Genomic DNA, 27771 nt, shown 5'->3' with positions numbered 1-27771 from the left:
GTGTAGCTTGAAAATAGTCATGCTTTATTAATTCCAACTTTTCCCAAGAGTGAGGGGGGAAAAATCCCTGATTGCATGTGAGTCTCAGGGGGCCTGGAGGCCCCCATAAAGAGACGCTTGACTGAGGCTTTCCCAGATTGCTGTGAGGCATTAAGGAGCCAGGTGTGGGGAGAGCCTAGCCTGGGGCCTGACACATGACGGATGGATTTGCTCAGTAATTATTTTTTTTGTCCTGCTTCGGACAGAGCTCAGGAAGAACATGCTTCTCTCTGAGGTTGGGGGTAGAGTCAAGAGAACACCCACTCCGAGGGGCCGCCTCTCAAACCAGTCAGGCTCCGTTCAAATCCCAGTTCCTCCACATGCTAGCTGTGTGACCTTGGACAAATCACTTCCCCTCTCTGGGCCCTTTTCTGTTCATCTGGAAAACAGGGCTAATCATAGTACCTCCCTCAAAGGACTGAGGTGAGGATTACAACAGTCAATCCAGGATCATGTTTTTGTTTTGTTTTGTTTTGTTTTAAATCCAGGATCATGCTAAGAACATGTAGGAAATACTACACGAGAGCTATGTGGGCAGCCAGCCAGACCTGGGTTTGAATCCTGCCACCAGCACTAACTGCAGTGTGACTTGGGGTGATTGCCTTGACCTCTCTGGACCTCCGTTTCTCTGTCTGGAAATGAGCTTGGTAACGCTGCTTCCAGGAGCGATGGGGAGCAGCTCGTAAGCAGGGCGTGTGTCTGCTCACCCACCAAACTGCTGCATCCAAGGTGCCGGGACATGCCTTCCCCAGGGAAGCCCCCCCCGGGGGTGGCAGAGGGCCAGCTGCGGCGCTCTCGAGGCAGGCTGTGGCTTGTCCCCGCTGCCCCGCCCCTGTGGTGACGAGCTGGCCCCTGCCTGTCTGAGGGGCAGGAAGGAAGTGAGGAGGGCAGCCAGCAGCTTCCCCTTTTCTGCCCTGCTCCGGGTGCTGGGCTCCCCACCTCAGTGCCTAGGAGCAGGGGACAGCAGCACCATGGCCCCCCACGCGCCTGCCGCCCGCCAGACCTGCTGCTGCTTTAACGTCCGCATCGCCACCACCGCCCTGGCCATCTACCATGTGGTGAGTGTGTGGGCAGGCGCGGGGAGGCTGTGTGTGCCTGTGTGTGTGTGTGTGTGTGCGTGCGTGTGTAAGAGAGAGGGCCCTGACCTACGGATGCCCCCCGCCCCCGACCGTGGGAGGACAGCTGCCCACCACCTGTCTGCGGGACCCTGGACAGATCCCGTCCCTGCCCTGGGCCTCAGTCTCCCCCTCTGTCAAACGGCAGGGAGCCCTGCAGCCGCCTCTGGAGGGGAGCAGGGGTGGGAGAAGGGGCCTCATTCCAAGCGAATGGAACCCCCCGTCTCCCCGAGGCTCAGTTTCTGCCTCTGTAAAATGGGACAACATAGCAGTCGTAAGGTTCAAATGGAACGCAGCCTGGAAAGGGCTGTGGAAGGCAGGAATGTGTGCAGAACTGTGGGCTGGGACTGTTGCCCGGGTATGGAGTTGGACCCACTTCTTCCTGTGGGGGGCCAGGGCCGCTGGTGGGGAGGAAGGTGGGGATCTCTCCCCTGTGCTCCTAGCAGGGAGGGAGGGGGTTGGATCCTCTTGTTGATAGCTCGGCACTCTACTGCCTTCTCTCCACCAAAGAAAACTTGAGGTCTTGTGCTAATGGGTAGGATGGCTTGCCTGGCCCACGCTCTGGAGGAGGAGAGGCCCCGCGGTTCCCCTTTGGAAGCTGGTGTGCACAGCCCCGGTGTGGAGCCTCTCTGTCTTCTCTGAATGCAGAGTGACTCTGGGTGAGCCACAGCCCCTTGGGGCCAGAGGCTCCCCGCTCCGTCTCGGTGGGTGGACCTTGGGGTCTCTGTTCAGTCCTGCCCAGATCATCCCACCCCGCCCCACCACTGCCCAACTCCGAGCCACACCCAGCTCCCCCAGACCCAGGCACCTTCCTCCTAGGGTGACTCAGGGCCTGTGGTTAACAGTTCTCTCATGAGCCTAGAAGGGCTTCCTCAAAATTAGCCTAAATCTGGCATTCTGTGGTGGGCTGCTGTAAGCTGCTTAAGCCTGGCTGCATCAGCTTCCTGTCGCCGGCAGGGCTGCGGCCAGAGCCTGGCTGTCCGAGGGGTGGTGCAACTCAGCGGTCAGCGCACAGCCTCTGGATTCACGCCTGTGTGCAAATCCTGGCCTCGCCGCTTCCTAGCTGTGCAGCCTCGGGCCGCTTACCTAACCTCTCTGAAGCCCAGTTTCCTCACCAGAAACAGTACCACCTCTCTGATAGGGCTGCTGAGAGGATCAAGGGAGTTCCCATCTACAAGGCGCATCAGCAGCGCGGGACGCAGAGGACGTGTTGTTATCAGCGTGCATCAGATGCAGCGCCTGCGGCTGTCAGACCCCAGAATGCTGGTTTGGGGTGTTGCTCCAGCCAGCGTGAGAGTGACCCTGAGAGATGTGAAGGGCACCTTGGCTGTCCCCACACCAAATCCTTAGGGCCTCTTCAAGCTCTGAGATTGTGGAATGTTCTCCGAAGGACAGTGATGGACGCGGAGGTGTCCTTGTGGGAAGCGGGCCCCTGGGCCCTGACCCCAGCTCTGCCGCTAACTGCCTGTGTGACCTGGGACGATTTTCTCTCTTGGGTCTCAGTTTTCCCTTTAGAAAGATGATGGGTGGGGAGGGGGACTGGTTCAGAGGGTTCAAACTCCCCCCTATTTGTGGGCCAGACAGGTCACGGAAGTGAGTGCGATAGGGCAGACGGTCGGCGCTGACCTGGGGGCCCCGTCCTGGGTCTGCTCTGGAAACTGGTCTCTGCTTCTGCTGATTGTTGCCACCAAGGAATGTGGGCCCGGGAGCTGCTCTTCTGACATCTAGGGAAGTAGGGAAGCAGGAAACATAGGATTTTATGCCGCATTTTCTGATATATTTCCGTATCGGTGACTGATTCAAGGTGAAAAAGAAATCCCTGTGCTGGCCAGACCGGGTCCATATGCAGGCTGCGTGGGCCTGGCCGCTGTCCCGCACACCCCAGACTTTGGGACTCTTGAGGTTTCTTTCTTTTTTTTTTTTTTTAAGATTTTATTTATTTATTTGACAGACAGAGACATAGCGAGAGAGGGAACACAAGCAGGAGTGGGAGAGGGAGAAGCAGGTTTCCCGCAGAGCAGGGAGCCAGACGCGGGGCTCGATCCCAGGACCCTGGGATCATGACCTGAGCCGAAGGCAGCCGCTTAACGACTGAGCCACCCAGGCGCCCCGGGGTTTCCTCTTGATCCCACCGTCTGAGGTCCTCACCTGTAGGTCGTGAAGTGATATCAGTGCCTGCCCACAGAGCTGGACAAAGTGTGGGCAAGTGATCAGGGAAGCCTTCTTGGAGGTGGTGCCATTGGTGGAGGTGTAGAGTTTGCTTGTGGGGAATATGGACGGGGAGGAACAGGTGTGCAAAGGGTAGAGGCTGAGGGACGGTGGCTTGTGTAGGGGACACTACCCAGACCAACCTGGAGGCTTCAGCTTGGGGTGCGGGAGGTGGTAGGCGCTCAGAGAGACAAGCTGAAGAGAGTGGACCTTCGTTGTAGCACACAATCGATATTTGGGGCTGGAGAATTCTTTGTCATGGGGACTGAACTTCACATTGTAGGATGGTTAGCAGCATCGTTGGGCTCTATCCACAAGATGCCGGTAGCACCCCTGGGTTGTGATAACCCAAAATATCTCCAGATGTTGCCGAATGTCCCCTGGGGACAAAGTCACTCCCCCCAGTTGAGAACCACTGTCTGTAATGTGAACCATGGGGAGCCAAGGGATGTTCTAGAGCAGAAGGCATGAGAATGGAGAAGCCTGGAAGCTGTACGCCCAGCCCAGGCCCCTCTCTGGGGTCCTTGGTTGGTTGCAATGGGGGGTCATCGTCTGGAGAAGCCTCTGCTCCTTCCCAGAAAGGGGCAGGGGCTGAGTGGCAGGTGTGCTGGCAGGGTCTCTAACATCTGGATGGAAAAAGAGAAGCTGCTGTCCAGATGTGTCGATGGCCCAGATTGTCGTCATCTGGAGCCAGTCATGGATGACAACTGCACACTGAGAGCTATTCCTGGACTTGGCCTCTCTGGGGAGGGTTAGATTGGGTCTTTGGTGTCCTAAGACAGCGCTACACTTTATTGGTCATCAGGGACCTTCTTATGGGAGGACCCTTCTGTGTCCAAGGGCTGGAGGGCCTCCCTCAAGGTCCTGCTGGGTTTGTGTAGAGGGTTTCCTCGGTCATGGGTGATTTCTGACTCAAACTTGCATGTGTAGGGGAGTCAGAGAACTTTCTTTCTTTCTCTTTTTTTAAAAAGATTTTATGTATTTATTTGAGAGAGAGAGAGAGCATAAGCTGGGGAAGAAGCAGAAGGAGGGAGAAACAGACTCCCAGCTGAGCAGGGAGCCTGACTCGGGGCTTTATCTCAGGACCCTAGGATCATGACCTGAGCTGAAGGCAGATGTTTAACCGACTGAGCCACCCAGGCACCCCCAGAGAACTTTCTTAAATTGGCCTCTTTGGCCCTGGCTTGTCTGGCAACCCAAAGTACGTCCTAAGTCAACTGTGGGGTGGAGAATCCCCAGAAGACCCTTTTGCCCAGAAATATCTCCCTCCCTGACTACTCCCCTACTGCCTAGAATTCCATTAGAAATGCATTGCCTAGATGAAAAGCTTATACCTGCTTTAGGCCAAGGAGGGAAGGAGGTTGATGCTGACTGTCTCTGGGTTATAGGATTATGAAAGCTCTAATTCTTTCTACACTCCTGTATTCTCTCTGTTTGGTACAATGAGCATGTACTATTTTTTTTGTTTGTTTGTTTTAAGATGATATTTATTTATTTATTTATTTATTTATTTATTTATTTATTTATAGTATGAGCAGCGGGGAGGGCAGAGGGAGAGGGAGAGAGAATCTCAAGCTGGCTCTGCACTGAGCAGGGAACCCTACTTGGGGGTCGTCGGTCCCAGGACGCTGAGATCATGACCTGAGCCGAAATCAAGAGTTGGTCACTCAACCGACTGAGCCACCCAGGTGCCCTGAGCATGTACTGCTTTTTAAAGAAGACTTAATTTTAGAACGGTTTTGGATTCACAGAACTGCTGTGAACACAGTACAGAGTTCCTGTACGATCCTCACCTGGTTTCCCCTGGGGTTAGCATCTTACATTAATACGGCACATTTGTCACATCGATGAGTCCACATTAATACCCTAACTCAAGCCCATGCTTTATTCAGATCTTCTCAGCTCTTCCCTCCTATCTTTTTTCTGTCTCAGGATCCCATCCAGGATACCATGTCACATTTAATCCTCACGCTTCCTTACGTTCCTCTGGGCTGGGACAGTTTCTCAGATTTTCCCTGTTTTGGGTGGCATTGACAGTTTTGAGGGGTACTGATCGTACATTTGGTCAAATATTCATCGAATGGGACTTGTCTGATGGTTTTCTCTTGGTTGGACTTGGGTAAAGTGTTATTGGGAGTGAGATGGCAGAGGTGAAGGGCCATTCTCAGCACATCCTATCAAAGGTGTGGACTCCCGACATATCTTAACACTGTTGATGGTGACCTTGATAACCTGGGGAAGATCGTGTTTGTCAGGTTTCTCCCCACTGCCCCCCTCCCCCCTCCCCACCCTCCAATACTGTCCTTTCTGGAAGAAGGTCACTTAAGGAGTGGAGAGTTATTTCTTGAGGGCAGACAAGCTACCTAATATTTGAGATATTTGGAATTTCTCATGGGAGATTGGTCTGTTCTCCTTATTTGTTCTAAAACTAGATGATTTATTTATTTACATCAGTAGAAACACACGGATATTTATTTTACGCTTTGGGTTATAATCCAGTGCTACTTTATTTATTTGGTTACTCTAATATACTACTTTTTAAGTTGGCAAAACAAAAAAAGTAAAGCAACCTCTCTTATTTAAAGGCATCTGTCCCTAATGCAGATAGATTCTCCAGCCTGCCTTCATTTTTCTGTGCTGAGCCCTGGGCCAGGGTCCGGGCCTGACACGTCCATGGCCTGTGCCTCCGGGGGCTCTAGGCCCGAGGGGAGCCATGATAGTGGCTTTGCTGGATGATGCCGACACACAGATGAGGGGCCTCAGCCCAGTCCTGGAGTGGAGGCTGGGGATTCAGGAATGGCTTCTTGGAGGAGGCCTGTGTGCTAAGGATGAGCGGGCATGTGCTTGGGGCTGCTGGGGAGGTGAGCAAAGCCTGGGGGAGGGAAAGGCCCTGTGATGTTAGGAACACTGATACGTTCATAGAGCTGGGGGTTAGGGAGGGATGGCTGTGAGGTGTGGTGGGGGAGGCTGGACCGAGTTCCTCATTTCTTTCAGGCTTCATAACCCAAGAGATGGATCTCTCCTTGGTCCAATCCTCTCCTTTTAGAGATGAGAAAGCAGGGGGCCAGGAAGGTTCCTGGCTTGCTCCAGATCACCGGGAGGTAGGGCTTGTCCTGGGTCGCCCCTTCCAGTACACAGGTGTGGGCAATGAGCCAGTGAACAAACAAATGAATTCCTTACCTGGCCCATGGGCTGGGGGTGGCCCGCCTCTCTGGGAGGCCCTTCCCTCACCCAGTCTTCATTTCTTCTTTATGGTCCAGCTCACAGGAAGCCTCCTCCTCCAGGAAACCCTCCTGATTTGTCCTTCTCGGACTCTTTTCTCTTTCTGTTGCATTTTGAGATTGAAAATCAGCACTGTCTCCATCACTAACTTGTGATGTAACCTGGAGCAGGCAGACACCTTTGCCGTCTGGGCCTCAGTTTCCTTATCTGCTACCTGGGGCCAGGAGTCCCTGCCTCAAGGATGACTGCTTTGAGGTATTGAGCTGATGTGGCCCCGTTGGAGTGAGGGCCTGCCGGCTGGTGCCCATAGTGGGCTGGGGGAGCAGACCACACCTTTGAAAGCTCATCTGTTTAGGGCCTAAAAATAGGGCCCCAACTACCAGGTGGGGAAAGCCCCAGATGAAAGTCTGTTAGAGCCTCTGCCTTCATGCCTGATGCCTCCGTGTGGTCTGTGCCCTTCCTGAAGGTGTGAAGAGGCCGGCGGGGGTGGGGGGGTGGTAGGGTGGAAGTTGTGGCCTCTCCCCGGTGCCACGGCCCAGGGGCCTTAGTTGGAACTAAGTTACACTCCTCATCCCTTCTAACTTATTTATTTATTTATTTTTAAAAAAGATTTTATTTATTTATTTGACAGAGAGAGACACAGCGAGAGAGGGAACACAAGCAGGGGGAGTGGGAGAGGGAGAAGCAGGATTCCTGTGGAGCAGGGAGCCCGACACGGGGCTCAGTCCCAGGACCCTGGGATCATGACCTGAGCCGAAGGCAGACGCTTAACTACTGAGCCACCCAGGTGCCCCCACCTTCTAACTTATAAAATGTTGGAGGCCCACACAGCTACTTGAGGAGGCCGTTGGACCCACTGGACCAATTGGGGCCTGCACACAAGGTCCCCTGGGGGCAAAGTAAAACATTTGCTGTGGCACCAGGCCTGGAGGGCTGAGTGATGGAGGTTTTTGTCCTGTGAGGTGGGTGAGGATAGGCCAGACCCCAGGCTGGGCCTCATCCTCTCCTCACTTCCTGGTTCTCAGGCCCAAGGGAAGGGAAGGAAGGGGCTTCTGGGAATGGGATGTGGGCAGTGGTCCCAGCCTTCAGGAATCACCTGGGTTGAAAGGATCCATTGCTGTCAGAGCTCCATGGCTAGGGGAGACACAGGCTGGGAGGAGGGGGTCCTCCCATTCAGACTGGGCCCCACCGCTGGAGGGTGGAGTCCGGGGGAGCTGATGCTTCTCGGTCACCACCCTGACCCTGAGCCCCCTAGGAAGTGAGGCTTTTATTTTGAGCCCAGGGCAGCGGACCCAGAACCCAGACTTCACTCTGTGTTCCCTGCGGGGCTTGTGCTTGTTTCTTATGGGGAAAGGGGCCACAGAAGCCAGAAGCCCTAACGAGGCCGGAAGCCGAGCAAGAGGCTGCACAGGGGAGGGTGCAGGCTCCCTGCGCTTCCAGCCTGCAGCCCTGCTGTGAGCATCCTTCCCCTAACGCCAGTCTCAATCTCCTCTCCTGGCAAATGGGGGCCAGTGACGCCGAAGTGCAGGGTCATTCTGAGACTCACAGGAAGCCAGGTGGAGGCACACCCAGCAAGCACCTCATGAGCACCCCACAAATGGCAGTGAACCCTGGAGCCCCCATTTGGCAGAAGAGGAAGGAGGCTTGGAGAGGCCAGTCAGCTTGGCAGCCTGTGGTGGATAAAGAACGAGAGGCTGGCGGTCTTGCTCGTGGCCCAGACCGTGGTGGAGAGGGCACGCTTCTTGGCAGTGACGGGGCAGGGGTCACCTGTAAGATCCAAGGGGCCTGGCTCGTCGAAACGTGGAGCCCACATGCAAAGACGCAGTCTCAGTTTCACTTGCAAAATGGCGAGAAAGTGGGAATAGCAGGACTTGCCTCACAAGGCTGAGGTGAGTGAGGACGAAGGGCTGAGGGTGTCCCGAGGAGGCCCTGGCCTCTGCCGAGTGCCCAGCGGTTTTAGCAGTAGCCCTCATGTGGGGGGCCTCGCTCCGAGGGTAAAGAGGGAATTGCTGGTTTCTGGGAAAGGTTTGGATGCAGGGTGTTTCCCCAGATGCTCAGGAAGTGGAGGATGATGGGGGTTTGGGCCAAGCCTGGAGAATGACACTGAACCCCCCCAAAGGGGCACCCCCCCTACCAACCATGGAATGGCAGAGGCCCCTGGGATTCACTGGGCCAGGAATTTCACGGAAAGGCCTGCCATCCTGTCTTCTTTCTCAGGGGACGGCCTGAAAGGGCAGAGGGCAGAGGGCGGGCCTTGCTGGGCTGTCACGTGCCGGGGTGTGTGTGTGTGTTGGGGGGGTCGCTGAGGATGGCACGCTGGCTTGCCCAGACAGCCTAGGCCAGAGCGAGCTACTCCCCATGCGGTGCTCCTGCCTTGGCACTTCTTCTTCTTCTTCTTTTTTTAAAGATTTTTTTATTTATTTGAGACAGAGAGAGAGATTGCGCGAGAAAGAGAGCACAAGCTATGGGGCAGGGGTAGAAGGAGCGGTAGAAGCAGGCTCCCAGGACCCCCGGACGTGACCCGAGCTGAAGGCAGACATTTAAGTGACTGAACCACCCAGGCGCCATCCACCCCTTTTTAAAGATTTTATTTATGTCATGGCACTTGGTATGCTACAGGGCGATAAACTGAGGCATGTGCCATCTGAATCGTGTTCTCTGGGAGCTCCCCGCTGCCTTTGGACAAGCTGTTTTTTCTGCCTAGAGAGCTTTCTCCTGGCTCTGCTGCTCCCAAAGCCACGCCCCGGTGAAACCACCGGCTCCCCCATGTCTTCTAGGTCCTTCTACCAGCCCAGCCACGCGGCAGCTACCATTTCCTGGGGGCCCACTGGGTGCCTGGCACATGGATGACCCCCAAGTCACAGTCCCCAAGAGAAACTTCTTGCAGTTTCCTGAATGGGGCTTGCCCACTTTTTTTTTTTTAAATAAAGATTTTTATTTATTCACTTGACAGAGAGAGAGACAGCGAGAGAGGGAACACAAGCAGAGGGAGTGGGAGAGGGAGAAGTAGGCCCCCTGCCGAGCAGGGAGCCTGATGCGGGGCTCGATCCCAAGACCCTGGGATTATGACCTGAGCGGAAGGCAGACGCATAACGACTGAGCCACCCAGGCACCCAAAGCTAATGATTTCTTTTTTTTTTTTTTTTTTTAAAGATTTTTAAAATTTATTTGACAGAGAGAGACACAGCAAGAGAGGGAACACAAGCAGGGGGAGTGGGAGAGGGAGAAGAAGGCTTCCCGCAGAGCAGGGAGCCCGATGCGGGGCTCAATCCCAGGACCTGGGGATCATGACCTGAGCTGAAGGCAGACGCTTAACGACTGAGCCACCCAGGCGCCCCAAGGGGCTCGCCCACTTTTGCTTTTGCTTCTGCCCTTCCCTCTGCCTGACACACCCATCCCACTGCCCTTTGGGAGAAAACTTTAAGACTGACTGCTTCTCAGAAGACTTCCTGAAGCCCCTAGTCCTGGACTCCGAACTCTCAAAATTCACCCCCATCCCAGGGCAGCTCCCCACTCCCAACTCCTGGGGCCCCGTGGACCCTGTCTTCTGGCCTGGAGGCCTGGAAGCCTGATTTATCTTTGTGATCTCCTGACACATAGTAGGTGCCTGCTAATCTCTATCTTATTTTACTTTTGCAAACGTTTTCCTGATGCGCAATTTACATATCACAAGCGTACATCTTGATGAACTGTTTACAAAGTGAACACACCCATGTAACCTTCACCCAGATTGAGAAATGGGACGAGACCAGACCCAGAGGCCCTGCGTGCCCCCTCCTCATCACCACCCTCGCTCCACTGGCCTCTTCCAACGTATGTTCTAGAACTAGGCAGGAATGAGATTACACAGCAGATGCTCCTTTGTGTCTGGTTTCCTTCTCTCAGCACTGTGTTTGTGAGCATCCCCCCCACCGCCCACCATTGTATCTCATTGGTCGAATATATCACCGTGTATTTGCCTATCCTTCTGCGGGAGGGTTGCTTCTAGTTTGGGTCTGTTACAAATAGAGTGGCCATGGCCGTGGGGGGCTTGTGGTTTGGTGTCCACACAGAAGCACTTCTGCTGGTCAGTGGGTCTCTCTGAGTGGGTCAGTCTTCGGTAGCAGACACATGTCACCTCATCGGCTCCTCGAGGCAGCCTCGAGAGGGGGTGGATCCTTCTCTCCGTTCTGCAGATGAGGGAACTGAGGCACAGAGACGTAAAGTGGCCAGGTGGAGGGCCAGGTGAATAGTGGAGGGGGCAGGGGTGGGAGGGAGGAGCAGCCTCCGTGTGGGTGTGTGGGGGGGGTGCCCGGCTCTGGGGCAGGGCAGCCCGGCAGGGACTGCAGCTGAGCCTGGGCTCCTCCAGGAGGGCCCGGCAAATGATATCGGGGTTGGCTGGGGAGGTGGCTGGGGAGATGATGCTGTGGGGGAATGGCCCCCACCCAGTTGCCTTGATAAGCCTCTACAGGAAGTATGGGGTGGCAGAGGAGGGGGTGGGGGAGGAGAGCTTCCTCTTGACGCTGATGCATCTGGTTCTCTTCTCCCATCCTCCTCCCAGAGAAGCCAGGGGCCCCCAGGGAAAACAGAGTGGGTGGCTGAGCTTCAGGGAGGGTCTGATGATATGATGATGATGATAATGGTTTAAGTGTGCAGCAGCCCTTGGGTCGCTAGGCCATCAGAGCCGGAGGACACAGGGTCAGGGTGTAGCAGTCCTGGAAAGGGGGGGGGGCGGTCAGGAAGGGGTGAGCACTTGAGACCCACTTCCCATTTTGCAAACTGAATTATCTGTTGGGAAAGGGTTGAGGACATGCCCGGGCCTGGCTCCTTGTGCAACCTCTGCCAAGTCACACCCAGGCCCCCGTTCTCCTCCGATGTAAGTTGGGGGGACTGTCTGACCTCATAGATTTGCCAGGAGCACATGAAGTGGAAGGCTAGCAAAGGGCCCTGCACTGGCTGGCACCTAGCAGGTGCTCACCGAGGAGTGGGTCTCAGTAAATGGTGCCCCCTGGCATCTCAGAGGGCGGGGCTCTGCCCGCCTGCTTCTGAGAGGGTGGGTCCCGAGCCCCCGGGGCTCCGAGAGGGTGGCCCACGTTCCTGGACTAGAGAGTGGTGTTTGAGCCCCAGAATCGGGACGTTCGTGTCTCTACCCCCATCACCACGATTGTCGTCACCGCCATCATATCAAGATGTCACCGTCGGCAGCAAAGTCATGGCCATTTTACCACTGTAGTCGATTACCACTTCCCAGCATGCCCACTGGGCTTTTGTCCATCACCATCCATCACCCTGCCTCAGCCACGGTCACCTCTATTACTCCTGCCCCTGTCATCATTAGTCACCAGCACGCCAAACCCAGCCGCATGACCGCCAGCCCCCATGTCCCAGCACGGCAGCCACCGTCAGCCCCAGCCGGCCAGCATCTTGTCCACGACATTCAGCCGGGGCACCGCCCCCGTTCCTCCCGCCGTCCCTGATTCTGCTGCCTCTAGGTCGGCTCAAGCTGTTGGTTGCTCCTCAGAACCACCAGGCAACCCAAAGAAATTCTCCCGGCTTCCTGGCCACTTCCCCCATTGCTGAGCTTTGGGAGGTTGTGTTTGTTATTGAGAAAGAAGGGACAGGCTGGGGATGAGAATGGGAACTAAAAGCAGGAAGAAGCAGAGGGAAGAGGTACAAAAGGGGAATGGAGAGCAGGGGTGACGGCGGGGTGGGCTGAGCATGGTCAGCACCGATACGGTCTTGTCGCCTGAGCCCCGGCTCGGTGTCAGGACCGAGGCTGATTCTGGTTCTGCAGCAGACTTCCTGCGTGAACTTGGGCTGGTCACCGCATCTCCCTGGGTCTCACTTGCGCACTGGGAACATCCCCTCCCTCAGGGCGAGGCATTCCCGCCCACGGGTTTCCCTGGGTCTGCCCTGCCAGCCTCTGGGCCTCCGCATACGGTGTTCCTTCTTCCCGGAATGCTTTTTTCTCTTCTCTGTTGGGAAACTCCTGCTTATCCTTCGAAACCCTGTTCAAACTTTTCCTATTTGTGAAACCCTCCCTGAGTCTTCCAGACGGTGGTGCTCACTCCCTCATCAGGGACCCATAGCCCTCTGCGAGTCCCTTGTTGTGACTCTGAACACACCGGTCACCCATGGTTTCCCCCGGGGACCGTGACACCTGCAGGCCAGGCCAGGGTCAGTGGCTTCGCTGGACAGGGCCTGGAGCCAATATGTGCTCCGAGGGTATTTACTGGGTGAACAAACAGGAGTGACTGAGTACCTACACAGATTGATGAACGCTGCCTACCGTATTCGTTTATGGAGCCCTTGCTGGATGCCTGGCTCTGTGCCAGCGTGTCATTTGACCTGACAGCAGCCCTACGAGGCAGGTCAGGTTATTGTCCTCATTTCTCAGGCGAGGAGACAGGCTCAGAGAGGTCAGTGGCTTGCTCAGGGGCACCGAGCTTGGGTTGGGCCCAGGACTACCCGAGCCACACACCCTAGCTCTGCTCTGCACGACCCCGCTGCTGAAGAGGGAAGGCAGTGAGAGACGCTGTGCTGGGGGGTGGGCGGGGGGGTGGGGCAGTAGTGGGAGGAGAGGAGCCCTGTCCCGTCCCGGGAGGTCGTGGGTCACAGGAGAAGGCAGCTCTCTGTCCCGGTGGGTACCGGCAGGGATGGGGGTGAGGTGAGGGGCAGGTGAGGGCCAGGGGCCTGGGACATCTGGAACCTGGGCGGCTCCGGGCCTCTCCCAGCATGCACTACAGGTAAACCAGGTACTTTCCCGGAACTACAAAGGCTCTTGGTTAGGGACGTGGGTGGACCGGTGAGGGCCTTCTGATCAGCAGGGCCCAGCTCTGGGTGGGTCACCCTGGGAGGCCTCGGTGTGAGATGCCAGAGTTTGCAGAGTTCGATCATCCCAGTGGCCCTGGGTGCAAAGGGGGGTGCCTCTCCTCGTTGGCCAGAGGAGGTAAACTGAGGGCAGGGTGGAGCCAGAAACTGGCTAGGGTTACACAGCCGAGAGGCAGGGTGGGTGGCCTCGTGCTCCAGTTGCTGGCTCCTGAGCAGGGCGTGTCCAGAGCTGCCTGGGGAGGGTGGGCAGATGGTTAGCAAGACCAGGGTCTGGGTCCACTCAGCCCTGGGTGGAGCCCCAGACCCTCGGGGCATGGGCACCCCGGTTCAGATCCCTGCTGGGCCACGTGAGTTCTCCTCTCTGAGCCTCTGTTTTCTCATCTGTAAAATGGGGGAAGTGTTGCTTCTCTTGCAGGGTTTTGGGAGACTGTGATGTAAGCCTGTGTGTGCAGGTCTGAGCACACAGTAGGTACTCAATAAATGTCAGTTCCTCTCCATCCCATCTTCTAGGGAGCTGAGACTCCTGTCTTTCTCCCGGATTGAGGCTGGTGTCTTCTGCCGAAGGTTAGGGGCCAGCAGAGGGTCTGAGGCCGATTCTGAGGTTGCCTGTCTCTGAGACTCGGGACTGGTGCCCGCCTTCTATGGGCCTCAGGGTTCTCATCTGGCAAATGGGGACAGAGTTCTCTCCCTCCCCTTCCCGGACTGTTGTGAAGGTAGAAATGGAGGAAAGGCTGAGCCTGGTTTTAAACCCAGGTGGTTTTTACAAAAGGAGGACTACTTCTGGAACCTGCTCTTTTGGGAACAAGCTGTGGGGAGGGAAGAGATGGCACCCCTCTGACTCTGCTGGGGCACTGGCATGGGGGTGGGGAAGGCGGGCAGGCTTCAGGCAGAGGCCGGAGCTTGGGAGGTGCAGGAAGGACAGTGGAGGGCATCCAATCTAGGGCCCATTGGCCTGGGCTTGAATCCTGGCCCTACCCATTACCGGCTGGAGGCCACAGACAAGTTACTGGACCTCTCTGAGCCTTGCTTCCCTCGTCTGTGCAGCGGGCGTGGGAGTATTCAGAACAGTCCTTTCGTTGGGTTTGGCAGGATTGTTGGGATGGTGAGGGGAGTGCACTTTGGTAGGGTGTACAAAGCTTTCTCCCTTTCTCTCCCCTTCTCAGGATCATAGGGTATGGTGGGGGAGGTAGGGGGATGGTAGCTGGGACGCTAATGGCAGGATCATGGGCACAGTGGTGCGGATGTGAGAGATGTTTAGGGCCTGAATTGAGGGGTTAGGGACAGCTGTGGGTTAGCACTGGTCTCCAAAGAGGGGTGATGCCTGAGATGACTGCTGGGGCCTTAGGAGGACAATATTAGCATTTCCCTATTTTTCAACTATATTCTTTGTTAACTTCTGGATTTGTGTTTGTGTGTGTTATGATGTTTGTAATAACCAGGGCAGTAACACATGCATATAATTTTGAAAGAAAAAAATATAGAGGATGTGTTCAAAAGGTTTTGCTGACAAAGGTGCATGATCGAAATTCCTACACCCTCTGGGGTCCGGGCTAGCGGGGACTCTGAGATGTTCTGGGGAGTGGGGTGTGTGCAAAGGCACCCGGAGACCACTGGAGGATTTGGACTCCAGTCTCCACTCTGTCCCCAACTTGTTGCATGTCCTTGGGCAAGTCACCTAACTTCTCTGAGCTTGTCAAACAAGCAGAGGCTCTTTTAAGCAACTGGAGCTTGGGATTGTCTGATTCTGAGCTTCGTTCCAGATCTCAGACAATTCTGGATTCTTGGGACTGCCAAAGTCTTCTCTTGTCACACCTGGTAGATACTCATGTGCCCTTCTAAGCGCAGCTGCGTCTTATCTGTGCTCTGCTTGCATAACCCCCCCCCGGTGGGGAGCTCACCCTCTCTCAGGGTGCCCTGTCCTGTCCTGGATGAACCTGTCATCTGCCTCCCTTCCCCCTTCCCTCATTAAAGGTGAAATTGGGGAGGGCAGGGGCTGGAGCCTCAGGCTTCAGGGGCTGAGGAAGCGGCTTTTCTCTCTTGGGGCTCTTTCCTGTGGGTGCCAGTCACAGCCCCCACAGCATCTGCCTTCCGTTCGGGGCTGCTCTCAACCTTTTTGGTGAAACAAAGCCTTTTTTGGTTCACCCTGCAACAGGAGGGGGCAGCTTGAGCGAGCTTGCTGTCCATCCCCAGCACCTGCTCCTGGTACATTCCATCACCCCATGTAAGCTCACAGCAGCCAAAAGCAGATTGTGTTTGCTGAGCACCCACCGTAGGCCCCGGGCTCAGTGCTTTGCAAATACAGTGCAGTTTATTCCTTACCAAATCCAGTGATTGTCAGTTTCCAGATGACAAAACTCAGAGAGATGAAATGACTTGCCCAAGGTCACATATTGACCTGGATTCAGATCCATCTCTGTCTGACTCTGGAGCTCAGCTCTTCATCACTCTTCTGTGCTGTCCCTTTGTGCCCCCTGAACGGACTGTAACATGGCAGGAAGACAAATTGAGACCTTTGTCTGAGCTAAAAAAAAACCGCACACAGTCAGCAAGGGGCAAACAGATGGTGGGTATTTGGTTGCCTGTCAACTAAGCATGAGTTACTAGTGCAGGACCACCCAGAAAGCCAATGTAAACTTCGGCCATATTAAGAGGTAGGGCATCCACTACAAGGAAGGAGATAGTCTTGTGATTCTCAGTGCGGGCAGATGGTTTCTGGAGAATAGTGTGCAGTGGTGGGGGAAGGGCAGAAGGCTTGCTGCAAGGACATGGACACACAGAAGACTGTAAGTTCCCCTGGCTGGAAGTATTTAAATAGAGGCTGCATGGCACAGGAGTCCTGTGTTGGATGGCGGAGGGCACAGGCAAGGTGACCTCCAAGGTCCTTTCAAACTGCAGTTTTGTGGCTGGACTCCGGTTGTCACCAGGGCCACAACACTAGGCCCATCAGATTTCGATGGGGTACATTCATTTGTCCATCCATCCATCCATCCATCCATCTAATATAGTAGCTAGAGCAGTGAACAAGAGAGACATAAGCCTTCCCTGCCTGGAACCTACAGTCCAGTGGGGATAATAGCAATCATAACAGTGAGCATAGGTACCTTAAGTGAATTATTCCATCTGGTCCCACTACAGGTATTATTATCTGCATTTTGCAGATGGAGAAATTGAGGGGCCATGGGGGATGGGATTGGCAGGGCTCCCCGGGGAGTCACGGATCAGGTGCTGCCAGGCCTATGTTGATAATTCCAAGAACCTGAGGCTCTATGATGCTTGGATGCTGTGACTAAGATCCTATAGTGCCCAAAGGCTGTTGTTGTAAAAGGGGGTGCAGAAGAGGGATCCAGTTACTGATGGGAGCCCTCAGGCCCCCCAACCTTGACCTTCAGTAGTCAGAGTTATTGTTTTATTGAGACCCAGGCGTGGTTCTACGTGCTCTCCTGGGATGTCCTCACTTACTCCTCATAATAACCCTCTTAGGTAGCTACAGCACTGTCATTTTACAGATGGGAAAACTGAGGTATAGAGAGGCTGAGTAACTTGCCCAAGCTCACACAGCTGGGAAAAGGAAGAAGGAGCTTGAGCCGTCTATCTGTACAGGCCACACTTTATCCAGGATGCTCCATGGACCCAGCCTTCCGGCTGTCTCCTCCAGGAGCCTCCTTACAGCCCCCCCGCCCCCGGACTGCCCCGTCACCAGGGTGGGAGGGGGCAGGGGTGGAGCTGTGCAGGCCCCACTGACGGATGCTCTGTGTGCCCCCAGATCATGAGTGTATTGCTGTTCATCGAGCACTCAGTGGAGGTGGTCCATGGCAAGGCGTCCTGCAAGGTGTGGCAGACGGGCTACCTCAGGCTCGGTATGTCCTGGGGGGACTCGGGAGTGGGAGGGGCAGGTGTGGGGAGGGGCCCTGGCTCTGGGCAGACTGGCTGGGGTTTGATGCCCTGCTTCTTCCCTTCTGAGCCACAGGTCTTTCCTCTGCAAATGGAGACCTGTCCCCATCCAAGTCTCTAGGTGTGAAAGCAGAGAGAAAGGTGCTTTGCAAACCTAACCAGCTTAGAAGGTGACAGCAGGCTGCCCACCACCCTGGAGTAAGACAGAAACTCCCCACGGTGGGATCCCGCCCCTCTGGCCTCTCTGGCTCCGTCTCGAAGCAGCTCCTTGCTCCCTGTTCCTGCTGTGCCAACCACCCGGAGCTCAGCCCCGTCTCAGCTGCCTGGACTCCTGGTCACTTGGTCGCAGGCTGCCTCCTCAGAAGCCTTCCCCGGCTTCACCCTGGCTAAAGCAGACCCAGGCCATCCTCCCATCCTGCATCCCATGTTACCTGAAATGTTCTGTTTGCTGTCTTAGTCCCCCAAGACTGAGAACAGCAGGAGGGCAGGGCCTGGGCTTACTCCTCATTGTCATAGCCCCCACCCCAATGGTTCCCAAAATGTGGTCCTCGGAACCTGCGTGGGGTCCTGGGGGCACCTCCGGGCCCTTCACTGCTGTCCCTTGCCTTTCAGCCAACCTGATCTCCAGCTTCCTGCTCATCACCATGCTCTTTGTCATCAGCTTGAGCCTGCTGATCGGAGTGGTCAAGGTGAGGGCTTGGTCGGGGGAGGGGAATGGGAGTCAGGACCTGGGAGCTGGCCAGGAGCCCCAGCTACCCTTCTGCCCCCCCTCCTATTCACACCCACTGGGTGGGCAGCCCTGGCTGCCAAGAGGGTGGGAGGTGGGTATTTTGGGAGACCCCGCCCCCTGCACCCTAGAGATCTTCATGCTTGCTTACAGTTTGGAAAGCCTCGTTTCCACACCAGGCTTCTCCGGCTGGAGGCCTTGGTTCCCTACTAACACATAGCCTCCGTGTGGGGGGGTGTGCACACGGGTACTTTGTTGTACTAGCCAGTGACCCACATGCTTGGAAGCTGCAAATGCAAGCAGGGAATGTTGATAGAGAAAAGAGGAAGGGTCATTTTGAGGCGTGGGGAGAGGGGAGAAAGCAGTGGGTTTCGTAATCAGTGAGAGGAACCAGAGCTAGGGGAGCATCTGGCTCAGTTCCACCCAGCTAGCTGGTGAGAGAGAGAGAGAGAGAGCGAGACTGGTTGTGGCTCAGCTGTCTATGAAGAGGAACCGGTCTGTCCCTTGGCCCCGGGAGGCAGGAAGCCAGGGCCTCACCACACAGCCCCCGGAGCAGGACTCAGCAAGAGCATCCTCCCCGGGGAGCCAGTGGCCTGGCACTCACAGGCCAGCAGAGCGGGGCAAAGAAGGATGGGGGGCTGCTTTGGAATGTGCCCGCCTTGCCTGCACTGGCCCCACCACCCCCTCAGCTAACAGCACCCTTCGGAAGCTCTGTGCCCTAGGGAGTGATTGTACCTTGTGCAGGGCGGGTCCCGGGCGCTCGTGCAGAGACGGGCATGGTCCAGCTGGAAAAGTGGACCAGGGCATCCCAGAAGACCCTGAGACTGAGTCTCGGCTATTCTGGCTGACTCCCGAGTGACTTGAGACAGCCACGTGAGAAACCACAAAACCACCTCTTCTGTGATTTTGTCCCCAATGGCGGGTTCATGTGCACTCACACTGGTCACAGTAGTCACTTGCTTGAAGTTGAAGGAGAGGGACTTCAGCCTCGGCCTCCCAGGGCCTCTGACCATGACCGAACACCCCAAGAGTGGTCCACACAGAGGAGGATCCCACCATTGAAGCCATGCGGGCTTCCCCTCTCCCCCACCCACCGGACCTTTGCTCATGTTGGCCCTTCTGTCTCCAGTACCCTGCCCATTTCCCTCGTGGTTCTTCCCAGATCTGGCCTCAGCATCCCCACCTCTAGGAAGTCCTCTCTGATGCCTTCTCTTCTGTAAAATGGACACAAAGCCCTTCCTGGTTGGGTTCTTGAAACCCTGCTTCTGGAGGCCTGGGAGCACTTATCTCTGCAGATGGGGACACTTCCCTGTGTCTCCTGGGACACCAAGATGCCTGGCACTCGGGGCCTGAGTCCTACCTTCTTCCCATCCCAGAACCTCCCTCAGGGGAAGGCATGTGGGTCCATGTGGAACTACCTTGGCCCAGCCATGAGGGGATGATTTGGGAAAGGGCCATATTACCTAGGGAGGGAATGGAGCTGCTGGGGAGGGGGGCGTGTGGGGGCCTCAGGCTGCTGGGGACTCCGTGACAGTGCTGGGCCTGTCTTCTAGAACCGGGAGAAGTATCTGCTGCCCTTCCTGTCCCTGCAAATCATGGACTTCCTGCTGGGTCTGCTCACCCTGCTGGGCTCCTACATCGAGCTGCCCGCCTACCTCAAGTTCGCCTCCCGTAGCAGCCGGGTTGTGAGTACCCAGCCCTGCCCCACGTCCCACAGCCGGCCAGCCTGGGGAGGTGGCAGGGGCTCTGTCCCCTGGGCCCCTCCCTCGTTGATGAGCCTGAGCCGCATCAAATCACGCCAACTTTCTTGCTCTGTAAAATGTGCCTGCAAGGGCTCGCCATCCCACGTGTTACGGTTATGAAGTAAGGACAGTGTATACAGGGTGGTCGGCATGTTGTGGGCACCCGGCAAATACCAGCCACGTGTGAGTTTACATTACAGGGAAGGGCGCGTGCCCATTGCTGTGCCCAGCCCCTGCTTTGTCCCTCCTTTGTAACCAAGTAAAGAAGGAAGATAAGTCGATTAAAGCCAACGATGAACATCCACAGGGCAGATGCCCGTGACAGAGGTGCCAATCCCTGACTCGGCTCCCCGAAAGTTACTTTTCAGACTTTCCTTAACTGTTGTCCTAGAAGAGACTGAGTTGCTGGCCCAGGGCTGGGCATCAGGAGATCCTGGTCAGAGGCCAGGTCTTGCTACCAGCCCTCGGCGGGAATGTCTAAAAACTGGGCATCCATTTCTTTCTGGGTCCTGTGGGTTGGAAAGTCCCCAGTGTCTCTGGCTGACTGTCTCTCGAACAGCCTGGGGATCTCTGGCTTAGGGCTTCATTGCTGGTTTGTCTCCTTCCTCCTGCCTTTGCCCTCCCAAGGGCCCCTCCAAGGTCCCACTGATGACCCTGCAGCTGCTTGACTTCTGCCTGAGCATCCTGACCCTCTGCAGCTCCTACATGGAAGTACCCACTTATCTCAACTTCAAGGCCATGAACCACATGGTGAGTATGGGCCAGGCACCCGCCCCCATCACGGGCTGTGTGGCACTGAGCAAGCTGCTTCCCCTCTCTGTGCCTCTGTGCTTAGGCTGGGTGCCCTAAAGGTGGAGCCTGGGAGGAGGATTCTTGTGTAAATGATTGATTGAGGGAGACCTCTCAGGAAGACACTCGAAAAGGAGAGTGAGGCAAAGGGAAGAAGCCAGGCAGACGTGTGACTTTGGGGACGGCCTTGCCCGATCCCAGAGGGAGCCCTGGTCTGTGAATTGCATTGCAGAAATAATATCCATTTTTTATGCATGGAGAAAGGGGCACTCAACACATCTCAGGATGGCCCCGAGGCTTCTCTGCACAATTTTAGGGCACTACACCATAAAACTAAAGAAGACTGTCTGACTTCTCCAGGTCCTCTATCTACATCCCTTGATCAGTGATAAAATAGCCTGGGCTTTATAAAGATGTGTCCTCAGATTTTTGCAAATCTCCAAATTAACACCACTAAAGTATATAATTATCCCTTCCTTCCCCAATATGGTATAATTTTATCAGAGTAACCACACATACAACACATAAGAAACTACAAAAACATTCTGAAATGACAGGATGGGTAATTCCCAGGCTCACTTGTTACCTATATAACTTGTTCCCACACATCAACCTTGCAAAATAATGTAACTGTTCAGGAAGAGCCTTTTGCATCACCTTTTATATAATCCCATGTTTTGGTTTAATGTTGGATTTAGTATTTCACTCCAAAGTGTGCATAAGCACAACAGAAATTAAACACAACCCACAATCTCATTCTCAACATTAGAAATTATTGTGGCCGTATAGTAAATGATTCTGTGAAGTTCATGTTTCAATTCTATATATACTCTTAAGGCATGATGAGATTCTTGAATCAATGAAAATCAGAGTTATCCCCAAACGTAGTGACTTGGAACAATACACAGTTGTTATCTCACACTGTTTCTGAGGACCAGGAATTTGGGAGTGGCTCAGCTGGGTCGTTCACACTCAGCGTCTCTCATGAGGTCTCACCAGAGATGGGGATGGGGCTGTGGACGCCAAGGGCTTGACTATGTCTGGAGGGCCCACTCCCAAGATGGCTTGCTGGCACGGCTGGGGCGTGTCTCCCACGTGTGTCAGGACCTGGCGCTTCTGTCAGTGAGCCTAGCCTCTAGAGAAGGGCCCACCGCAGCTGGGGGCTGGGGGCCGGGAGCTCCAGCCAGGTAAGAGCCAACTGGGCGGATATCCACTGCACCTGCTTCCCTTGGTTTGCTCTCCTGTCACGGGGCTGATGGTCGGTAGTGCCGGCCTCCTAGGGCCCTGGCAGGGGTCAGCCAGGACAGTGGCTGTGTCATCCTTCCACGTGTGGACGCTGGAAGAGTTTCTTGTGGACAGAGGCACTGATGCAGCCTCCAAATCTGTTGCAGAATTATCTCCCCAGCCGGGAGGGTGTGGCTCACAGCCAGTTCATCAAGATGATGATCATTTTCTCCATCGCCTTCATCACTGTCCTCATCCTGAAGGTGAGAGTCCGCCTAGCACGGCTCTGGGGAGGGTGGGGAGCCCGCGCTCGCCAGGCCCTTCCATATCAGACTGTTAGGAGGCAGGGAAGTCTTCCACTGTCTTCCGCTGCTGCCCTCCCTGCTCTTGGCTCCTTCCTCCAGCCCTCCCACACCAGCTCCTTGGACCCCACTTGGGATCCTTGGGGACACCCCATTGAGAGGGAGGGGATCTGTGAAGACCACTTTCGTTCAGGTGTCAGGGACTTAATGTGCAACCCAGAGAGACCCTGATTCAGGGAAGGAGTAGCTGTTCTGTCTGAAATCAGATTCAGAAAGTCTTGGATGTGAGTCCCAGCTCTCCCCTTGCCAACTTTGTGTGGTTGTCTTTCGAGTCACTTCTCTCTGGGCCTTGGGTCTCATCTGTGAAAGCGACAGATTCAATATTGCTTTGCCCCTGTCACAGCTTTATATGATTCAAGCACCAAAATGTAGATCGGTCCTGAGGTCATATTACTAGAGGTATGGTGATGTGAAGGAGGGAGGGGAATGGTTTTATTCTTCTCTGAGGTGGTCAGGCCCAGAAGATAGAGTCCCATGTCAGGTCCCCATTCTTAGAGAGCTATGACAGACTGGAGAGTGTTAACCCTCTGCCATCCGAGGGAGTCAAGGAAACCAGGGCAATTCGGCTTGGAAAGAGGTGACTCAAGGGGTCTCCAAATACCCAAAGGATGCTCATGGGGATTCTAGAGGCCAGCACTGGAGCCTGTATCCCAAAGCCCCGGGGAGGCTGATGTCGACTCAGCAGAAGGAAGGGCTTTCAAGAGTGTTCTTTTCTGATTGTGAAAATAACATAGGATCATTGTAGAAATTTGGAAACTACATATGAGCAGAAAGAAGGCAATCAGCTCACCACCCACCACCACTCAGAGACCAGTGCTCCTGATACCTGGGCCCATTTCCTCCCAGTCTTTCTGTGTGTGGGTGTAACCGGACGTCACTGCCTCCTTTTACTGGCAGCCCTGGGCAGCTTCATGCCATCACCTAATGTCAGCCTGCAAATGAAACTTCCCTCCTCTGAGCCTTCCTTCAAAGGACGGGCCTAGCACAGGGGCTTCCATGAAGTGCAGTGAGAACTTTCCTGAAGGCTTAGGGGAGCCAGTGCGGGGGGGCGGGGAGGGGTTGACGTCATACACCCTCCTGGACAGCGACTCCCCAAGGCCCACCGCATAGCTCTGTCTCCCCCACCCCTCCAGTTCTTTATCCCCCTTGGGGGGAGTTCTCTCTCTGTTCCTCAGTCTGCCTCATTGGCCACCCTCCTCCACCTGCCTCCTACTTCATTCTTTTATAATTCATTTTATTTATTCCTGCCACCTGCGTCCCCATCATGGGGGTTCCATAAAACAAGAGAACTTCCCGAAGACAGGACCCACTCTCCTTCCTCAGGAGGCAGTTTTGGGGGCAGAGAGAGACCTATTGGCTATTATTCCTTGAACAGGCCCCTGGGGGCTTCACTCCCCACCCTGAAAATCCCCCCAGTGCTTATCCACTGTTAAGAGAAACATCACCGGCCATCTCAGGAGGTAGTGAGCTTCCAGCCCCAGGGGGTGGAGAAGAACGATTTGCAGGACCATTGCCAGGGAGGCTGGTGGAAGGGGGGTGCAGAAGCTCCCCAGAGCCCCCTTCTGCGCAAGTTAGTGGAAAGAGCAATCCTCAGAACACCTGGGACCGGCAGGTGAGGTGCCCCTCCACCAGGACCAGCCAGATGCTGCCTTCTGGGCTGAGCTGGGGCTGCCCAGGAAGTGCCCAGCATCTGTCCCAGGCCTGCTGGGGCAGTGAGAACGGTCAGCAAAGCATGGTCTGATCTGGCTGTTTCTCAGGTCTACATGTTCAAGTGCGTGTGGAGATGCTACAAATTCATGAAGTACATGAACTCAGCCGAGGAGAGGAGCTGCTCCAAGATGCTGCAGAAGGTGAGCCCCGTGGGGGGTCAAGTCCCAGCCCTGCCACTCCCTGGGTCATTGGAGGAAGGTCTCTCTCCCTCCCTGGGTTGTGGTTTCTCCCCTTTGTGAGATGATTGGACTGGAAGAAATGTGAAGATCTCTTTCGGCTCTGATAGTCTAGGATTCTATTCCTTCATTCATGCGTTCACCATTTTCTGCCTCTCACTCTTTGCTGGCTTTGTATCCAAACCTGGGGGTGCAAAGAAAACTGAGATGGCACCCCTTCCTAGGGGAGTGTAGAGCCCACAGAGAATCCAGACACAGAGATCTGATTGCAATGAAGCATGAAGCATGGGGGAAATGGGAGCATAGAGGAGGTACCTGGCCTCATCTGGGGTATCAGGGAAGGCTTCCTGGAATGGGTGACACTTGATCAAGTCTTAGACTGCCAGTTGATACAAGTTAGCTGGGAAAGGGGAAGGGGCCTTCTAGGTAGAGAGATGAGGTGCACTTAGAAGCAGCTCATTGGACACATGATGGGAAAAGTGCAGCTGGCTTAAATTTCTGGTGTCACTTTCCTCATCTGTAAAATGGGGATTGTATTAGTCAAGACACTTTCAGTTGCAAGTGGCAGAAATCCAGCTCAATCTGACTTATGTGAAAAAAGGGAATTTATTAACTCCCAGAACCTGAAGGTCCAGTGTAGGTCTGGCTCACGGAGGCTGGCTGAGTTGTGACACCTGGATGTGATCTCATCCTCTCTTGACTCTGCTTTCCTCAGTGTGGGCTCCATTTTCAGGCCACCCTTTCCTCATGGTGGAAAAATAGCTGCCAAAACCCATAGATTGACGTCACATCCTCTCAGCAACCCCAGCAGAAAGGCCCAGGAGCATGTCTGAGGGACCAGCTTGGGTCACAAGCTTATCCTCAGACCAATGATATTAGCCAGGGAGGATGAAGTTCTACTTCAAGTGGCCACACTCAGATCGCATGTCCCACCCCGGATCTGAGGGGTGGGACCAATTCTTCTGAAAGCATGTGGACGGAGAATGTTTTCCCAGGGAAAATGGTGCATCATTAACACCATAAGGGGGCTTGAAACTGGACAGGCAGAGGCAAGTCTGTCCCCTATAGCAATAGACACTGCACCTGTCTCGGGCATGCAGTCTAGCGGAGGAAGTACCCAAGGTGTGCTGGTCATCACCATCATCCGTTTTGCCAGAGGTGGGGGCTGGAGCTCCTTGACTCCAGGTTGGGATCTGGTTCCTTCCGGCCGGTCCTCAGTTCCCATCTCTCTTGTTCCCAGGTGGTCCTGCCATCCTACGAGGAAGCCCTTTCTCTACCGTACAAGAGTCCAGATGGGGGCCCAGCACCACCCCCCTACTCAGAGGTGTGACGCCTGCCAGGCCCCAGCCCTGCGCTGGGAGGGGCGGAGCTGTCTCGCAATCCGCTTCTCTGCTTTGGTGGCCCCTGCAGCGGGGGTGAAGCACCCGGCTGACCTCAGGACAACCCGCTTGTGTCCCCCTCGCTGGCCTGCTTTTCCCATGGGGCCTGGGAGATGCTCACAACTGGGTCAGCTTAAGGCCGAAAGACTTCTTGAGTCTCTTGGACATTCGGTCCAACAGCCCTCGGCTTATTGTGATCAGCCCCAACTTTTGTTTAAACCATTCGTCATTCCCAATTCAGTGGGTTTGGTTAAACAACTTGCAGCTTGACCCGTGTGACCATGTGGCCAACAAATGAAAAGCACACTTCTCAGTGCAGAGAACCAGTTTAGTCAGACCGCCACAGTCCATTGCATTGGTTTTAGACAGTTGTCCCTTCCCAGGGCAATGCGGCCAAGTCATCGTCCCTGGGTCCTCCCGACCAAATACATACGTCTGATTTCTTCAAATTACTGGGTTCAACAATTATGGACAGCCAACCACCAGTCGATTCAAAGCAGGGATAAAATTTAATAATAACAATAAAAATCAAATTAGCCCCAAACCATTCCCTTCGTTTGAATCCAATACCTGGCTGCCCACTCTGGTCAATCTGGTACTTCCGAGGGGCTGAGTGAAATTCGGGCAGTTGCCAAACGTCATCCAGCAGCTACTTCCAGGAAATAACAGTTGTCCCCATCATCCAACTGTCCTGACAAACACACAATTGTTTTTGCTGAAGACAGACAATCATCAGCAACAGTCGGCCACACATGGTCACCATAGTCGCACAGCGGTGGGGTCCGCGACAAGGGCGGCCTCCGGCGCGGTCGTGTCCGGCAGCGAGCTGCCACCATCCTGCAGCGGTGGCCCCATCTGTTGCCAATTCAAGCAGAGGTGCCTGCGTCCTGCCCAATGCTTGTGCTTAAGCAGCAATTTAGCCCTGACATCAGGCAGGTCTGCTGGCTGGACTAAAGCCACGTGTTAGTTCAATCAAAGCCGGCAAACTCTTTGTGGGCGCTCGTGGCGGTGGTGGCAGAAGGGAAAGTTTGGGTCCCAGCACCCCCTCTTTCGCCTGTTTCCCTGTGGGCTGGGGTTTCTGAGGGAGCTGATCCCGAGGCGGAGATAATAGGGCTATGGAGGCAGGTTCTTTGGGGTCTGAGAAGGGGGTTCAGAGGCAGAGGGCCGTGTAAGAGGCTCCCCGCCGGCACCCCCTTGTTTAATTGCTTTGTGTGTGACGGGGAAGAAGTTTCAATAAAGCAGCACCACGCTTCACTTTGGCTGATGTGGTTCTTAAAATGTGTAGGCAGGGCTGGGAGCTCTGCATCCATTTCCCGAAAAACGTGAACACACACACGCACACACACACACCCCCACACCCACACCCATACACAGCATTTATTCAGTCCAGAAACTCACGGGGGGTGACCCAGCACTGTTTCTGATCATAAGTCATGGACCACTTAAGTACCCAGATGTCTCCCCAGAGAAGGTGTGAAGCCCACTCACCTGGAGGGTGCCAACTTGGAGTCAGGTCCTGTGCTGGGTATGGGGGGTGACTGTAATGGGTCAGACTTGCCTCCAGTTACCCGCAGTCTGGAGAGGGGGAAGACAGATCCGTAAGTGATTATGATAGCCCGTGGCCAACACCACGATAAGGAAAGTCCCAGAGACCCCTACAGTCAGCAAAGGCTTCTTGGAGGACCTTTCACCAAGCGGAGTTGGAAGGATGAGCGGGCAGCGGTAAGCAAAGGGGGGAAGGATGCAGAGGGCCCCTGCAGAGATGGGGAGAGGAGCTGGGGTAGGTAGGTCACTGTGGCTGCACGTGCGGATGGGGAGCCTGGCGAGGTGGTGGGGCCTCTGCATTCATTACTGTCCTTTGGCCGCAAGCCCACCCTGGCTCACTTCAGCCAAGAAGGGCATTTGCAGGAAGGAGATGGTTGCAAGTAACAGAAATCTTCATGAGCCAAATTAGTTAAAAAAAAAAAAAAGAAAGAAAGGTGGTTGTGGTATTTCTTGGCTCCCATAAATGACAAGTCCAGAGATTTCTGGCTTTAGGCATGGTTAGACCTAGGAATCAAATTCTTCAATAATCTCTTTCTCTCTGGGGTCTCCACCTCTGGCCTTTGTCCTCCAAGGCTGAGCTGCTAAGGACCTGCCTGAGTGAAGTCCCCAGAGAGCCCGGGGAAGTGTGAGCTGGGCTTGGTCCCCAGTATTAATGGGGCCTTGAATGTTGCACCCAGGAGCAGGGACTTATCTTGGGATGGGGGAGTCCCTGAAGGGTTTGGGCAGGGGAGTACAGGGTCAGGCTCTAGAAAGGATGAGATCAGAGGCAGGGAGCCACAAGAGGGCTGAGGAAGGAGTTACCAACCTTCTGGGGTTGTCAGCTTTTCTCGGG

At 55.0% G+C, this 27771-nt stretch overlaps 1 protein-coding gene across 2 annotated transcripts; it reads left to right on the top strand.

Moving 5' to 3' along the window:
• The first annotated feature begins 922 nt into the window (after positions 1-922).
• LAPTM5 (lysosomal protein transmembrane 5) lies at positions 923-26642 on the top strand. 2 transcript variants are annotated; one of them, XM_044913938.1, is made up of 8 exons: positions 923-1097; positions 17158-17251; positions 17898-17974; positions 19566-19694; positions 20382-20504; positions 21935-22030; positions 23887-23979; positions 25256-26642. In XM_044913938.1, the coding sequence occupies exons 1-8, from the start codon at positions 1011-1013 to the stop codon at positions 25343-25345; spliced, it is 789 nt and encodes a 262-aa protein (XP_044769873.1). In that variant the 5' UTR covers positions 923-1010; the 3' UTR covers positions 25346-26642. The 2 variants fall into 2 exon arrangements, with proteins under 2 accessions (XP_044769873.1, XP_021539308.1); XM_021683633.2 differs by having other exon boundaries at positions 924-1097; positions 19566-19697.
• The last annotated feature ends 1129 nt before the right edge of the window (positions 26643-27771 follow it).

The sequence above is a fragment of the Neomonachus schauinslandi genome, chromosome 4 (assembly GCF_002201575.2).
Source record: "Neomonachus schauinslandi chromosome 4, ASM220157v2, whole genome shotgun sequence".
NCBI lineage: Eukaryota > Metazoa > Chordata > Mammalia > Carnivora > Phocidae > Neomonachus > Neomonachus schauinslandi.
This window is presented reverse-complemented; position numbering and strand designations above follow the sequence as displayed.

Excerpts from the sequence above, each read along its gene's own strand:
- LAPTM5 (XM_021683633.2), top strand. The coding sequence starts at position 1,011 with ATGGCCCCCCACGCGCCTGCCGCCCGCCAGACCTGCTGCTGCTTTAAC. Across the intron at positions 1,098-17,157 it reads CCCTGGCCATCTACCATGTG|ATCATGAGTGTATTGCTGTT; the intron begins GTGAGTGTGTGG and ends GTGTGCCCCCAG. Across the intron at positions 17,252-17,897 it reads GACGGGCTACCTCAGGCTCG|CCAACCTGATCTCCAGCTTC; the intron begins GTATGTCCTGGG and ends CTTGCCTTTCAG.